The sequence below is a fragment of the Protomyctophum bolini genome (assembly GCF_963924005.1).
Source record: "Protomyctophum bolini genome assembly, chromosome: 22".
NCBI classification, from domain to species: Eukaryota; Metazoa; Chordata; class Actinopteri; order Myctophiformes; family Myctophidae; genus Protomyctophum; species Protomyctophum bolini.
In genome coordinates, this window is record NC_137883.1 from 27,222,282 (window position 1) to 27,237,285 (window position 15,004).

At 39.3% G+C, this 15,004-nt stretch overlaps 1 protein-coding gene across 3 annotated transcripts; it reads right to left on the reverse strand.

Annotated features, from left to right (window-relative positions):
* Positions 1 to 7,250: 7,250 nt before the first annotated feature.
* On the reverse strand, positions 7,251 to 14,825 carry gfi1b (growth factor independent 1B transcription repressor). 3 transcript variants are annotated; one of them, XM_080755984.1, is made up of 8 exons: positions 14,235 to 14,825; positions 13,800 to 13,892; positions 13,480 to 13,627; positions 13,379 to 13,449; positions 10,799 to 11,028; positions 10,077 to 10,214; positions 9,487 to 9,652; positions 7,251 to 8,214 (listed from the first exon to the last, which is right to left on the reverse strand). In XM_080755984.1, the coding sequence occupies exons 2-8, from the start codon at positions 13,888 to 13,890 to the stop codon at positions 8,036 to 8,038; spliced, it is 1,023 nt and encodes a 340-aa protein (XP_080612110.1). In that variant the 5' UTR covers positions 13,891 to 13,892; positions 14,235 to 14,825; the 3' UTR covers positions 7,251 to 8,035. The 3 variants fall into 3 exon arrangements, with proteins under 3 accessions (XP_080612110.1, XP_080612111.1, XP_080612109.1); XM_080755985.1 differs by having other exon boundaries at positions 13,388 to 13,449; positions 13,480 to 13,630; XM_080755983.1 differs by having other exon boundaries at positions 13,480 to 13,630.
* Positions 14,826 to 15,004: the final 179 nt, after the last annotated feature.

The window sequence follows — 15,004 nt, forward strand, 5'->3', positions numbered from 1 at the left end:
AATGAGTGCTTTTAGTATTATACAATTTGATGCCAATATTATTTCATACTTTTACTTGTAACAGAGTATATCTACATTGCAGTATTGACACTTTTCCTTAAGTAAAACAATAATAAAGCACTTATTCCACCACTGCTGGGCTCTGGTGATTAGGCCAGAGCATGGTGCTATCTCAGTACCAGTCCTGGCCGTTCCTCCCTGTCACATGGGTCAGTGTGTTCCAACCGTCGCAGTGTGGAGAGGCCATGATAAGCATGGAGGCCTGATGCTGGCCACAGATTTCACTCTGAAGGAGGTTTCTCACTGTCTCTGTTATAAAGCTTCCTCTGACTGTCTGTCAGTCTCTCCCTTCTTTAACCCATTTTGGACTGAGGTCGATAAAATAAAATAAAAGGCTTCTAAATCCTAAGTCTATGTCAGTGGTGCTCAACCTTTTTCATGTCAAGGACCCCCAGAATTATCTCTATTGGGCCAGGGACCCCCCAGAAGCAAATATTAAAAAAAAAAAAAGTTTGCTCTGAAATATATATTCAAAGATTTGTGCCACATTTTCACGATTTTTAAAAAATAGCAGACCTACAATGAGCTTGTAGATCTGCTATTTTCCAATAGTTAAATTATAACAATGTTTAAATCACCAAAAGGGGTTAACCGTCCTCCCAGTCTCTGCGCTGTACTGTAAACGCGCAGATGATTATATGAGTCAGTGTGTGTGGGGTGGGGGGGGGGGGGGGGGTGGGAGGAAATCCATGCCTTCTGCTTTTGATATCCTCCCGCTGGACATTAACCCATTCTGACCTGAGATCAGATTCATACGAGGTTTCCACTGGACACACACTGGTCTGATTAACCCATTCTGACCTGAGATCAGATTCTAAAAATGTCAGTCGTTCTTCGAATTTTTCAAAAATAGCAGACCTACAAGCTCGTATCGCGCCACTCGGTGGCGCGATATGAGCTTGTAGATCTGCTATTTTTCAATAGCTAAAGCATAACATGATGCCAACACCAAAATGGGTGCCCGGTCAGAATGGGTTAATTGGTATGGCCGGTTGGGATATGCATTTCATGGACATGAACCGGAAAGCGCATATGTTGGTCATTTGTGTTTCCGCTCTTCTGGAAACCTGGGACTTTTGGTGTTAGCATTATGTTATGCTTTAGCTATTGAAAAATAGCAGATCTACAAGCTTGTAGGAGCTTCCTTGTAGGTCTGCTATTTTTGAAAAATTGAGGAAACGACTGACATAGAAACATAGCTTTTTCAGAAAACTGTCAGGATGTAGAAGACATTTTGAGAATCTGATCTCAGGTCAAAATGGGTTTTAAGTGTATAACAGCAGCATATACACGGTCACTCTCAACGTGCCACGATGAGACACATTGTGAGCTTGCAGAGGTGCTATTTGTTGTACAACAAAGTATACTGCAGAGATTAAAATAGGGTGCATTTTGCATCCCAAAACGCAGTTTATGGTTAAAGCTGCTATATGCAATAATATGTATGTTTCAATATAGAATTTAGTCGCTGTGATACATCTAGGGGCCACAATCTGCATTCAAAGATGTTCCTATGAAGCTTTGTCATTGGTCGAAAAAAAACCCGGTCGCAATGACTAACCAATCAGGAAGCAGACAGGCAAATCGACCAATCACAAAGCTTCTAGGAAAATCTTTGAATGCAGATTGTGGCCCTATAGATGTGTCACAGAGACAGGGTTCTACCCATTGCTGGCTGTCTGAATACCAACAAAATAAAAAGGTCATTAACATATTGCTTATAGCAGCTTTAAGGGACACAATAAAACAACAACCTCTGCATCCACGGGATGCACTACTGTACTCAGCATGTACAGTAAAAAATACACGTAAAAAGAAATAGCGATACTTTTGCTAGCTTTAGTTACTGTATAATAATAATTTCTTCTTCTGTTTTCTACATGATTATAACAACATTTAACCATATAAAATGAAATGCTGCAATTTGTAAAAATGGTAAAATATGACTCCTAAACGTTGTTGAAGTGGGACTCATGAAAATGTCCCTGTGACTCATCTAAAAGACCATCCCGGGACTGAAAACCTATTTACATCACTGATACTGTATAGGCCTTAAGTGCTTAAGAAAGTAAAAAAAGAAAAAAAAAATCTAACACTGGTTGTTTCCGTATTTGACATGGGGAAGAAGGAGGGGTCTATGTCACTCATACAGTTCCCTAATCAAGTGTTATCAGTCATACAGTATACACTACAGTATGTCAATCATCTTCTGTGCACAGTCATGCGGAGGAAATGTGCTGACAGCAGCCTTTTTCTTTTTAACTATATCTGCTTGTCGTCTGCCTTCTCCACTTTTGGTCATACAGTATACCCTCACTGAATATAATAAGCTGAATTTTGGTGTTGTGTTAAAGGGTAAATACTGTTGGGATTTAACACATGGTTCTCGTGAAGTCACAGGGGTCGTTTTTAGCCACTTGGAACAAAATAATCCCTATTCTTGGGGGGGTTCGCTTGCCAAAAAAAGCAGATCTACAAGCTCATCGCATTGTGTTGCAACCTGCTGTGAGCTTAGATTGTGTGACGAGGTTTGGCGTGGACGGAAAAAAGCGGTCCAAGTACAGTTACCAGCTCTGTTGTACTAAAACAGAATAGAGGGTTTAATGGAAGGAGGGGAATGCGTGGGGGAGCTCCCAGCATGCCTCGGGCTACACACACTGCAACCTTCCAGGTCAGAAGAAGACGGTTTTGCATATTGCTCATTTGCAAGTCAAATACACCTGTGCACCCCATCATTTGACTTATGTGTGTGTGCGTGTGTGTGCGTGCGTGTGTGTGTGCACGTGCTTGCTGTCTGCTGTGTCTTTGGATTGTGTGTGTGTTGTGTCTGAGTCATGATTTTTGCGTTGGGTGGAACAGATTTGACTGATTCTTCTCTTTTTCTGTTACTGTGGTCGTCTGGGTTGAAACTGTTTTCAGTATCAGATTCTGCCGTACACAGTAAAACCCTGAGTGATTATCAAACTCAGAGAGTACAAAATGTAACCAAATGGACCAGTAATAGAAATTGTACATTATTTTGTAGACTCTCTCTGTGTTATAAGTTAATGTTATTGTATGCTATTTTAATGTGTATAAATATAGTCTACTGATCAGGCAGTGATAGCTAAGAAGTAATGGTCTGCATCTGAATTCACGGTCTGCTGTATTCAAAGTTCAAATGTAATTTCAGGTTTTTGTATCACAAAATGCTTTGATTTCAGGATAATTATTAGATTAGGAGATAATTTAATAAAGAACGGATGGATGTACACTTAGTATATTGCCGCCTACAGTACCTTTCTAAAATTATATTTACAGTATGTTAAACTGAATTTTACAATTGAAAAGGTGAACCCAGGTGTTAGTTTGTGTGTGCGGCTGTGTGCATGCGTGTGTGTCCTCTCTACAGGACCCATATCCTGTTTGTATTCTCCCACCCACCTTGATCCGACCTCTGTCATTGGTTACCTGTGCAGGATTGTGATTTGCCGTGTCTCGTCACGCACCAGGATGTGACAAGTCTAACTGTTCCCTGGTACAACAAACGGACCCTGTTGCCCAGGTAATCTAAACAGGATTTGCATAGAGACCTCAGATTTGTTTACCAGCTAAACCAGACGGTGGGTTTTCATGTGCCTCTCTGTGGCTCATGGAACACTGATTTCTGCACCAGAAACACCTGGGTTACGGTCACCAACTCATACACACTAGTCTGTAGCCTACAGTTTTCTGAAATAAATACTTTCACGATTCTTCAAAAATAGCAGACCTACAAGCTCGTAGCGCGCCACTCGGTGGCGCGCTATGAGTTTGTAGATCTGCTATTTTTCAATAGCTAAATTATAACATAATGTTTAAAACACCAAAAGGGGTTCCCGCCAAAAATGGGTGTAGTGTAAAGTGATTTTCTTTGGTTACAATAAGGGTTAAAAACCTCCCACTCCATGTCTCTCCAGCTTAAATGCATATTCAAGAAACTGAAACTGAAACTGGGATAGCAATTTTATCCAATCAGGATAGAGAACACAGCCAGGATAAATGGAAATGGGACACTATAAACATTAAGCTCATGAATAGCTACTCTACCCTGAGTCCTGATTGGCTGACATTTTGCCACCTACCTGAAAATGTCAGGTAGGTGTTACTATCAGAATATAGTGACCTTTTAACAAAAAACTTTTTTGAACCAAAAAAAATCAGTTTACTCTACCTTTAACCACTTATATACTATCTAATCCTTTCTTCTAATCTACACCAAATGTCTTAGCTGAAAACAGCCCATCTATCATTCTACAAGCTTGGAGATCTGCAAAAACAAATTGCTGAATATTCTATTCCACAGGGTTTACAGTACATTATGTTTCAAAATTCTGAAAGTTGGGGGGAAAAAAGTGGACCTGTAATGCAGTGCAAACTGTTTTAGCTCAGCGCCCAAAAAAGAAATTAGATAATTTGCCCGAGTCCCAAACTAGTGAAGATAGCAGATCTACAAGCTCACGCTCTTTTAGTTGTACTCTTCAAATTGACTTCACAGTAATTTGACACTCACCAGTGGTGGAAAAGGTATTCACATTTAAGACTTAAGTAAAAGTATCAATAATGCAATGTAGATGTAAGCCTATACTCTGTTATAAGAAAAAGTCCAGAATTTAACATTTACTTCAGTAAAAGTGCAAAAGTATTGGCATCAAAAGTACCAAAAGTAGAAAGTACTAATTACGCAGAATGTCAAAAAATGTCAAAATAGCCAAAGTGTGTGTGTGTGTGTGTGTGCGCGCGCGCGCGTGCGCGTGTGTATAGAAGGCTGAAGTTAATGTATGTTTTGTAATAATAATCAATCTACAATAATCTACAAATAAAAGAACTAAAGTTTTCAATTAACTGTAGTAGAGTAAAAAGTACATTTGCCTCTGAAATGTATGTAGTAGTGGAGTAGAAGTAAACATAGGCCTACTGACAATTGGAAATACTCCAGTAAAGAAAAAGTTACTCAAAAGTTGTACTCTAGTGCACTTAGTTACTCACCAACAACAGATTTTACTGTAGGTCAATGACATGGTTGACTATTGACTATGATGATTATTATTACAAAGTAATGAGCATATAGGCTTTCTTTACTTTCTCAAAACATTTCCAATCAGAGTCTATTGTACTAATTAAAGGAAAGGTGTTACAGATAATATTGAGATGTACTGTATGACAGAAGAGGGTGAAATGCTGGCCCGTATACACAATCATATTTTGTTGCAGAACCCTTGTACTGTGTATGTCATAATGCTGTCAATGGCTCCAATAGTCACAAGCTCCAATTCATTATTTTCATTAGTTCCCTATTCATAGCCATAGGATACACAGACAAGTCATTCTGACAACAATTTTCCAACCTGTCAGCCCTATTTTGGGCATGCTATTATAGGCAAAAGTTTGTAGATTTTTGTACAACAAATTGAAAGACCAATATCATTAATTCATGAAAAGATTACTTCAAGAAGAAGAAATATGGAGAAACAAGGTTCCTGTACATTAGCGACGATTTGCTTTCATTTCTGACTTGGTACAGTTTGTGCCAGATTGAAATAGGCTAAATGATGATGTGATTTGCCTGGAGCATGCAACTTATTGGCCTAACAGGCTCCTGTGTTTGAGGAAGGTGGTGAGCTTTCGTGAGAGCTTACTTAGGACGTGTTTGCTGAGGTAAATCCAATGGAACGGATGGGTGTGGCGATGACAGTTTGTCTAAGGATTCAATCTTCTTCTTCTCCTCACCCCTGGCTGTTTCCAGTTAATCCTAATCCCCTCTGGACGTAAGAAACAGTCAAACCTCCACTCCAGACGCAGCCCGTAAAGATCCTCATAATCTACACTGAAGATCACTGGTTTGCAAAGTGGGATCAGAGGACACATCCCTGGGATCCTTGAGGGGCTTAAGCTCTGCTTTAGGTTTTGGTTATTCTAAAACAGCTGATCGACAAGCTCTGCTATTTTAAAATAAATCATGAAACATCCTGGCAAAGCGTCAATCATGGGGGACTCCCGACTCCCTGGCACAAAACATATCAATATGGGGGTCCTTGACATGAAAACATATCAATATGGGGGTCCTTGACATGAAAACATATCAATATGGGGGTCCTTGACATGAAAACATATCAATATGGGGGTCCTTGACATGAAAACATATCAATATGGGGGTCCTTGACATGAAAACATATCAATATGAGGGTCCTTGACATGAAAACATATCAATATGGGGGTCCTTGACATGAAAACATATCAATATGGGGGTCCTTGACATGAAAACATATCAATATGGGGGTCCTTGACATGAAAACATATCAATATGAGGGTCCTTGACATGAAAACATATCAATATGAGGGTCCTTGACATGAAAACATATCAATATGAGGGTCCTTGACATGAAAACATATCAATATGGGGATCCTTGACATTTTCATGTCCTTGACATGAAAATGTTTGAGAACCACCGACTTTGATGATAATGATTTCAGCAAGATTAAATTATTCTTTCCCCTATGACAATTAAGCAAACATTAAAGACACCAAAAAACCTAAGTTGTAAATCACAGAAGAGACAAAAACCGTATGCTTTTGAAGTCTACATAACAGACTAATACCTGCATAACATTTTGCTGGACTGGACCATTCTTCTCCTGTGACTGAGCTGGCAGCTCGGCCTGGTATTTGCATGGCTTTCCAGGGATATATTTGAATGATTCATCACCACTGTACATATTATCTCTGGTTCTACAAGAGATTTCCACCCGAGGCTACAGAGTCAGTTAGAACTCTATGACATCCTGCTCTGACAAGAGAGAGACACGCAAAAATGACACAGAAAGAACAGCGAAAATGTTTACTGTGCAATCTCATCTCCCTAAACAAACTGGGCTCATGGATTTCAACATGTAGCCTGCTTGGGATCGTACACATAGATATCGTGCATATTATTACGGATATCCTTTATATAATTTGTTTGTTATCGTTTTACTATTTGCTGCTGTGTTGAGGAACCAAAACCAAATAATTTTACTTATACTGTATGTACGTTTGTACTTGTATTTGTACGCAAGATGCAACAATACAAATCTTGAATCACTGTCATTGTATCACTGCAATATTTATTTTAATTTTACTGTAGTAATTCATACAATTAGAAACATTTTAGTTTGTAATACCATCCTTTATTTAGTGTATATCAATTCCACCACAAAGCACTGCATCAAATAGAATTTCTAAATAAATAAATTATACAAAAAGGTGTTATATCTTATCATCTTATCATCATAAATGTCATATCTTACAAGGCAAACATTAGTAGCATCGTGATAACAGATGCACTTTTAATTTCATGAAAAAGTCCCTGTCAAAATGTTATTCACATTTGCTTATTGTCATATCTTATCCTTTCGCAAGCTCAAAGACACCATATAAATAAACTTGTACTCTAAATGTAGCCACTTAAACCCTATATATTTCATTGACTGGGGTCCTCAGGGTATTTACTTGGTTCCCTCCATTTCCTCTCTACAAAAGGGCTACAAGCTCACAATGCATTGCAACGTCACACATTGTGAGCTTGTAGATCTGTGTAATATGTCAAACATTTAGACTACTGAATGTAATTCAACAGTGTCACCATGAAAGAAGGTGATGCGTAAATAACAACGTAATGGGTAGATTTAAAATGTTGGTGCATTTACTGATACAGTAGAAAGAGTCTAAAAGCCATTTCCATCTAATTGATGAGAAGCAGACAGAATGTGTCATTGAATATAACCGACACAAATAGAATCATGTCAAAACAAAACAAAACAAAGCACATACTGTAAATACATTGAGGTCAATGGCACAGTGGTGTCACCAGTCGGCCTCCGCACATTGCAGTTCATCCGTGACTGTCCTGAATTTGGCATTGAATGCCCATGACGGGCCTGCTGGCCCGTGTTGTGGAAAAATGCTAAAAAGTCCGTCTCACTTCAAGCCGTGTTGGCTCTCATGGTGTCTACGGAGATCCACTTTGCGCTGGAAACCTTTGGCACAAATGTCACAGCCGAAAGGTTTGAAGCCTGTGTGTTTCCTGCTGTGAGTGATTAGGTTGGAGCTTTGACTGAAGGCTTTTCCACACACTTGACATTTATGGGGCTTTTCGCCTGTACGAAAACAAAACATAAATAACAAAAAGCATGTTGAATGCAATTTATTTATTTTGAACGTGATCATACAAATGTCTCCGAATAATATCTGCTCTGCGACAGACAGCATAATTTCCACATGCCTCAATTGAGTTCTGATAACATGAATTTAACCCATATTAAGACCTGAGGTCAATTCTTAAACAGTTTTCAGAAAAAACTAGAGTTACTCAGTGGTTCTCACACTTTCAAGAACCCCCAAAACGATATGTATTTGGCTGCAGACCAGCCCCGCCCCCCATCTCAAAATATTTTGTTCCAGGGACCCCAGAAGCTAGCCTATGCCCAGAAGCAACGATTTTAATAAAAAAATGTTTGCTTTAAAAATATATATTCAAAGATTTGCACAAATGTTCACGACTTTCTCTACAAGCATACTATAGTATAAGCTTATATACGCTATTTTTTAATAGCCATGTGCTATATATATATATATATATAGTTAAATAACACATGCTGCCCTGTTGAAACGGAAATAGCTGTGCTATGAAGATAGTTTGTATTAATCTTGTAAGGCAAAGAACCATGCCTTTGTTCAGATTTGTCTCCCTGTACATTCATTACAGAGACATGTGACGGCACACAGTTCCTTTCAGAGGCCTCTCTGCCAAGCAGGAAAACCAGATATGCAAATATACCCAGAACATTTGTTTAACTTTCCTTTTCTGATTTATCAGTCTGTTATATTACTCCTGGAAGCATCTCCCATTTTGTGCACTTGGAAAGCAGAAGAGAAGAGTCGTAACTTATCCACTGTTAATGACCTAAAGAATGACTGGATATTTGTAACACCACTGCTTATTCCCTCAAATAAACTTGCCCTTCAGTACTACAATGTGCATGCAGTGTATACTGCATAGTATGTATAAAGACAGTATACACTTAATTTGCTATACAAATAAAGTTGTCTATTATTATCATTATTATTATTACGTGTCACGACTCGGCGTGACCATATTATGGAGGCTTGATGGCACGAGGCGTGACCATAATGGAGGCGTGATGTCACAAGGCGTGACCATATATGTAGGTGTGATGTCATGACACGTGACCATATATGGAGGTTGACTAACTAACTAACTGACGGACAGGAGATGCAGGTTTTCATATAATACACATATAATACACTAGTGTACATTAAGTTGTGTTTGTGTGTGTGTGTGTGTGTGTGTGTGTGTGTGTGTGTGTGTGTGTGTGTGTGTGTGTGCGTGCGTGCGCCATGCGGGTTACCTGTGTGAATGTAGGTGTGTTTCTTCATGTCAGACTTCTGATGGAACCTCTTGCCACAGAACTGGCAGGGGTACGGCCTGGTGTCCGAGTGGATCAGCAGATGAGTGGACAGAGTGGAGGAGCGCTTGAACGTCTTTCCACACATCTTGCACTCAAAACATTTCTCCTGATCGGAGACAAAACGCACGCACAGCCATTAAACCTCAGTCTCAACGCCTCTCCGGCTCTTCAGAGGTCCAGGACATAAATTTAATTTTCACGTGGGTCAGCAATTTCATCCAGTCAAAGATTATTTTTTGTTTTACTTTTTGTGTACCCGTGGTTCGTTTGTTTCATCACTCCTCATTTATCCTGCATCCTGTATTGGTTCTCTCTTCTAATTAGATTTATATCCTGGCCTGAACTTTCATAAAGAGCTGAAGAGATGGAGAGACCCCTGTTACACTGAACAAACACTTATAGCAATTGCTATAAGAATATAGAGGGATGCAACGTTTACTTGTCAGGTCTTAATGGCTTACATACAAGGTTAGTATGAGTCCAGAGTGTAACAAAAGTAAAAAAGAATGAGCTGCGAGTTGTTCTCGTACCTGGGAGTGGACGTTCATGTGTTGCTCCAGGCTGACGGCGTGACCGAAGGTTTTTCTGCAGATGCTGCAGCCGAAAGGCCGCGTGCCACTGTGAGACCTCCTCACGTGAACCTCCAGTCCATGAGGGGTTGAGAAAACCTAAGATGGAGTCAATAATAATAAGAACTGAGTGATTGACTCAAATAAACATTAATGCGCACTGCTTTACCAACCATGCATGTTGCATTTACCCTGTCTAATATTGCCCTTCTAAATGGTGGGCACTACAGTAGGCCTATATGTCTTTTTAGACATTATTATAAAGTATTGTTTTTTGTTTTACACATTTTCGAGCACTACATTTTAGTGTTAAATGGCTATCTTAATCAGCCTATAGTGCTTTCACCCATTCTGAACGGGAACCCCTTTTGGTGTTTTAAGCATTATGTTGAAAAATAGCAGGTCTGCTATTTTTGAAGAATCATGAAAATGTGGCACAAATCTTTATATATATTCTTTCAGAGCGAACGTTTTTAGCTTTCTGGGAGGTCCCTGAAACAACATATTTTCCGATGGGGGCCGGTGGCCAATTACATATATTTTTGGAGTCCTCAACATGAAATATTGAGCACCACTGAATATAGAAACATAGGTATTTCAGAAAACCGTAAGAAGACATTTTTTAAATAGGCCTAAATGGGGTAAATGTGTCTACATCCGATAGGCGGTCATTTATAGCTCACCTTTTCACAGGTGATACAGTGGTACGTGTTGGAGGTGGGTGAATAGTGGGTGCTGCAGTCCAGAGGTTGTTGTGGTTGAGGATGGGTGACATGGGGGGTGACATACAGACTGCTTGGGTGCTGGAGAACACTGTTGCTGAATCCCATCTGCCGGATATCATAGGAAGAAGACACTTGTTCCCACGCATATGTGGGCTTGAAGTAGGGAGGGAATTCTGCCATGTGGGGTTCTGGGGGAAAACACACATACACACACACACATTGGCCATAGGCTTTAATGCAGTGGTCCTCAAACATTTTCATGTTAAGAATGCCCTAATCAAAATGATTACAATATCCAATTATCTTAAAGGGGAATACCACTCAATTTCAACATTTTACTATGTCATTAATATACCTTAGAGTTGTGTGAAAAACCATTCGGTGTTGCCTAGAACTGGAGGTCTGAAAAAAAAATCTGTAAGTACATCTTTGTGATATCACTGAGATGTACAGTAGATCACTAATGTTACTGATTTTTTTCAGACATCCAAGGTCTATTATAGGGCTGTCAGTTCACCTCTATAATCCAATTCGAATTTCATTGCTTAATTATTTGTAATTTTCGAATATATTCGAATATTTACATTGTATTTTAGCTCATATTTAGCCTATAATAATACACAGAATAACAAGGTTTTGACGATGCACGTTCTGTCCACTAGAGGGCCCCCCCTTCCAAACGACAAAGCAGTACTTTCAGAACATGTAATAATGGTTTTCGGCACAAAATAGCGTTTAAACTGTTGTTTTATTGAGCACAGTGCACTCAGCACGGTAAGATTGTTGTCTGTCTATAGTGCAAATGCATTTTACAGTGAACGTTGTATACTTCTGATACAGTATAGTCTGAGTAGTGAGTAGGCTAGTCAGGAATCATGAACTTTTTCTTTTTTCTTTTTAAACGGAATGCTGTCACGATGAACAGGCCATCATTAGTAAATAGCAATGAAGATATATAGAGATGCCTATATTTTGCGCTAAAGTAATTGTTGAATAACACATAAATGTAGGTTTTAACGCTAGAATGGCATTGTAGTGGACTATAGTGAGAGGCGAGATTGTCTTTCCTTCATTGCGGGACTGCAGGACTAGTCTGGAGATATAGTCGTGGATGATCAGCTTCAGACAGTCAGTGTTTTGGTTCGTACCTGGAGTTTTGCATTATCTCCGCTGTGCACAGCAGCACAGGGGAACTGTCTTTAATATATCCATGGTCGTTTTCAGTTGCTTTCCATGTGCAACACAAAAGTAGCCTACCATGTGTTTGTTTTGGTAATAGCCTACTGCAGGCGCAGCCATGCTGATTCACGTAATCGCGTAGGACAAAATGAAACCAGCCGGACCAACGTTAATGGTTTAATGCACGTAGGACCCGCATTTTCAAACTGTCCACAATATGCGACAGACTCGACGGTACTAATAAAACATGCGAGTGATTCTTCTTAGTTGCAGCGCGCTGTGCGACTGCGTGTGTGCATGCGTGCAGAGGAGGGAGGAGGTGACGAGGCGCGCGTGTGACCGTGTGTGCGTGCGTGCAGATGGGAGATTTCACAGCGGTAGATTCGTTACTCAATACATTTAGTGAGCGGATAAAATAACATAAAACAAAATAAAAATATTAAATAGAATTAATAAATGATAAAAGCTCCATTCGAATGGCAATTTTAGCTTTCGAATATATATATATTTTTTAATATTCGAATTTCTTTCATATTATGAAATTCGTTCTGACAGCCCTAGTCTATTAACAACTCCAAGGTATATTAATGACGTAGTAAAATGTTGAAAATGAGTGGTATATTCCCCTTTAAGACCGTCCATGTCTTTGTACTCGCAGAGCAGCCAGTCTGCCTGTCTCAGTCTCCAGTGTCAGCTGGTAGTGGGGAGCAGAGCGGGGCTTACTATCTACTTTCACCAGAAAAACAAAAGTGAAAAATGTAAAAATTCAGCAATGAGTTCAATATAAATACCGGTAATATAATAATGTAATATACTGTATACTGTATATATATATCGTATCGGACGATATGACCCTGTAAATAATCGGAGTTCGGTCCGAATTTCAATATTTTGCATGTCTAGTTTATATTGAAAAATCTTTCAAGTGTGAGAACTGTTGATTTAGAACGCATTTGTAAAATCTGCCTCAGGTCGGACTCGTAATGGGTCAATGAGCGAATGGTTTTTTTGTGTGTATTATATTTGTTACCAAGTTTCAAGGTCTGTACTGTCAACAGCACAGCTGGTACTGTACATGTAGCATTGTAGCAACATTGAGGCCATTATCCTATTTTGCGCGGGAACCCCTTTTGGTGTTAGCATTATGTTATGCTTTAGCTATTGAAAAATAGCAGATCTACAAGCTCATAGCGCGCCACCGAGTGGCGCGCTACGAGCTTGCAGGTCTGCTATTTTTGAAAAATCGAAGAACGACTAACATAGAAACATAGCTTTTTCAGAAAACTGTCAGGATGTAGAAGTTTTTTTTAAAATCTGATCTCAGGTCAAAATGGGTTAAACTGAAAGTGTCACACGTACTGTACGTACCAGACAGGTAGTATGGCTGTGCAGGGGGTCTGCTTGGTTCTGGGTGGACCGCAGGGGGTCTGCTTGGTTCTGGGTGGACCGGTAGGGGACACGAGAGCTCTGGTTCCTCCTTGTCAAATGAAAACCCCACTGACGGGGTTCGTTCTGACGGGGTTCGTTCTGACGGGGTTCGTTCTGACGGGGTTCGTTCTGATGGGGCTCGTTCTGGAGATTCTGTGCTGTGCTTTTCAGATGGGACTTCTGCTAATGTGTCATAAATATACACATTTAAATTATTAACAGATGGATTCTTTCAATATATAAACACACACACACACACACACACAGTGTCGAAAACAAACGTAGCTGAACAGCACTATATCCAAATCCAATAATAAGAGTGTTAAATAGTTATAAACCTTCTTCATCATACCTGTATGTACAGGCGTCCTTGGTTCATCATATGACCGGTGCACATTGTAAGACGCGCACCTTTTGTTTTTTACCAGGAATGATCGTGGCATGTCTATCAGAGAGAGAGAGGGCCACACATGTGTTTAAAAAGCCATCTTAAAATATAAATAAAGCACAATAATGCCAAACAGTAATAGGACTCATAAACTAGAAATAGTATTAACGTAAGACGTAGGCCATAAAAGAGATTAAAACTTTAAACGTTCCTTAAAATATTAGTTGCTGATACACTTCTATTATTAAATTAATGTCAACCCCAAAAATTGTTCATTATCATTATATTATTATATTATCATTATATATATTATAATGGATTTTCCGGAAATCAAGCAAAAAACAATTTAAATGTATATATGAACAGAAGGATCACAACAAAATATAATGATTAACTCACCTGAATTTGTCAATCCGGCAGTTGTGGATTTTATAATTTCCCCTTTTTTGTCTTGGAAATGATTCAGTCCAAAAATACTCCGTCAAATCTTCCCTCAAAAGTCAGAAACTAAAGCACTGTAAACTGTGCCACGAAACCACTAAACCATCAAACTAGACCGCTGTAAGCCATCACTACTACACCACTGTACACACTTTCAAACTAACGCGCTGTCAACTATCAAACTAGTACTGTAACTAAACCATGCTAAACTACTAAACTAACTGTAAACGATCAAACTAAACCACTGTATAAACTGCCAAACTAAACCACAGTAAAGCTCAAACCACTGTAAAGCATCAAACGCAAGCACTGTAAACCATCCACCTGTTGCTCTTCATGTCTCCTCCCTGATTTTCAATCAGATAGGCTAATACTGCACTCTCAAACTCCTCCGTGTTCATTTAACCCGCAGAGCTCTGCGACCAAAGGGACTTTCAAATACAACCCCCAGAGTTACATTTGGCAATCCACGTTTTTTGAGTGTGTGGCCTCTAATCTGTTTTCAACCAATGCGGACCTTGCAGGGCATGGGGCACATTTGGCCTCAGATTTCTTAACAGTTAACTAAAGACCTTACCAACTTACAAATGACTCAAACTTATCTAGGAGAAAATATGACTATATTTGTTTAATTTTAAAATGCTCAAGTTGTAGTATTGCTGGGCTTTGGCCTTATTCAAGAGTGAGAACTGTATATTATTTAGATTTCCTAGAAACAAAAACTAAAA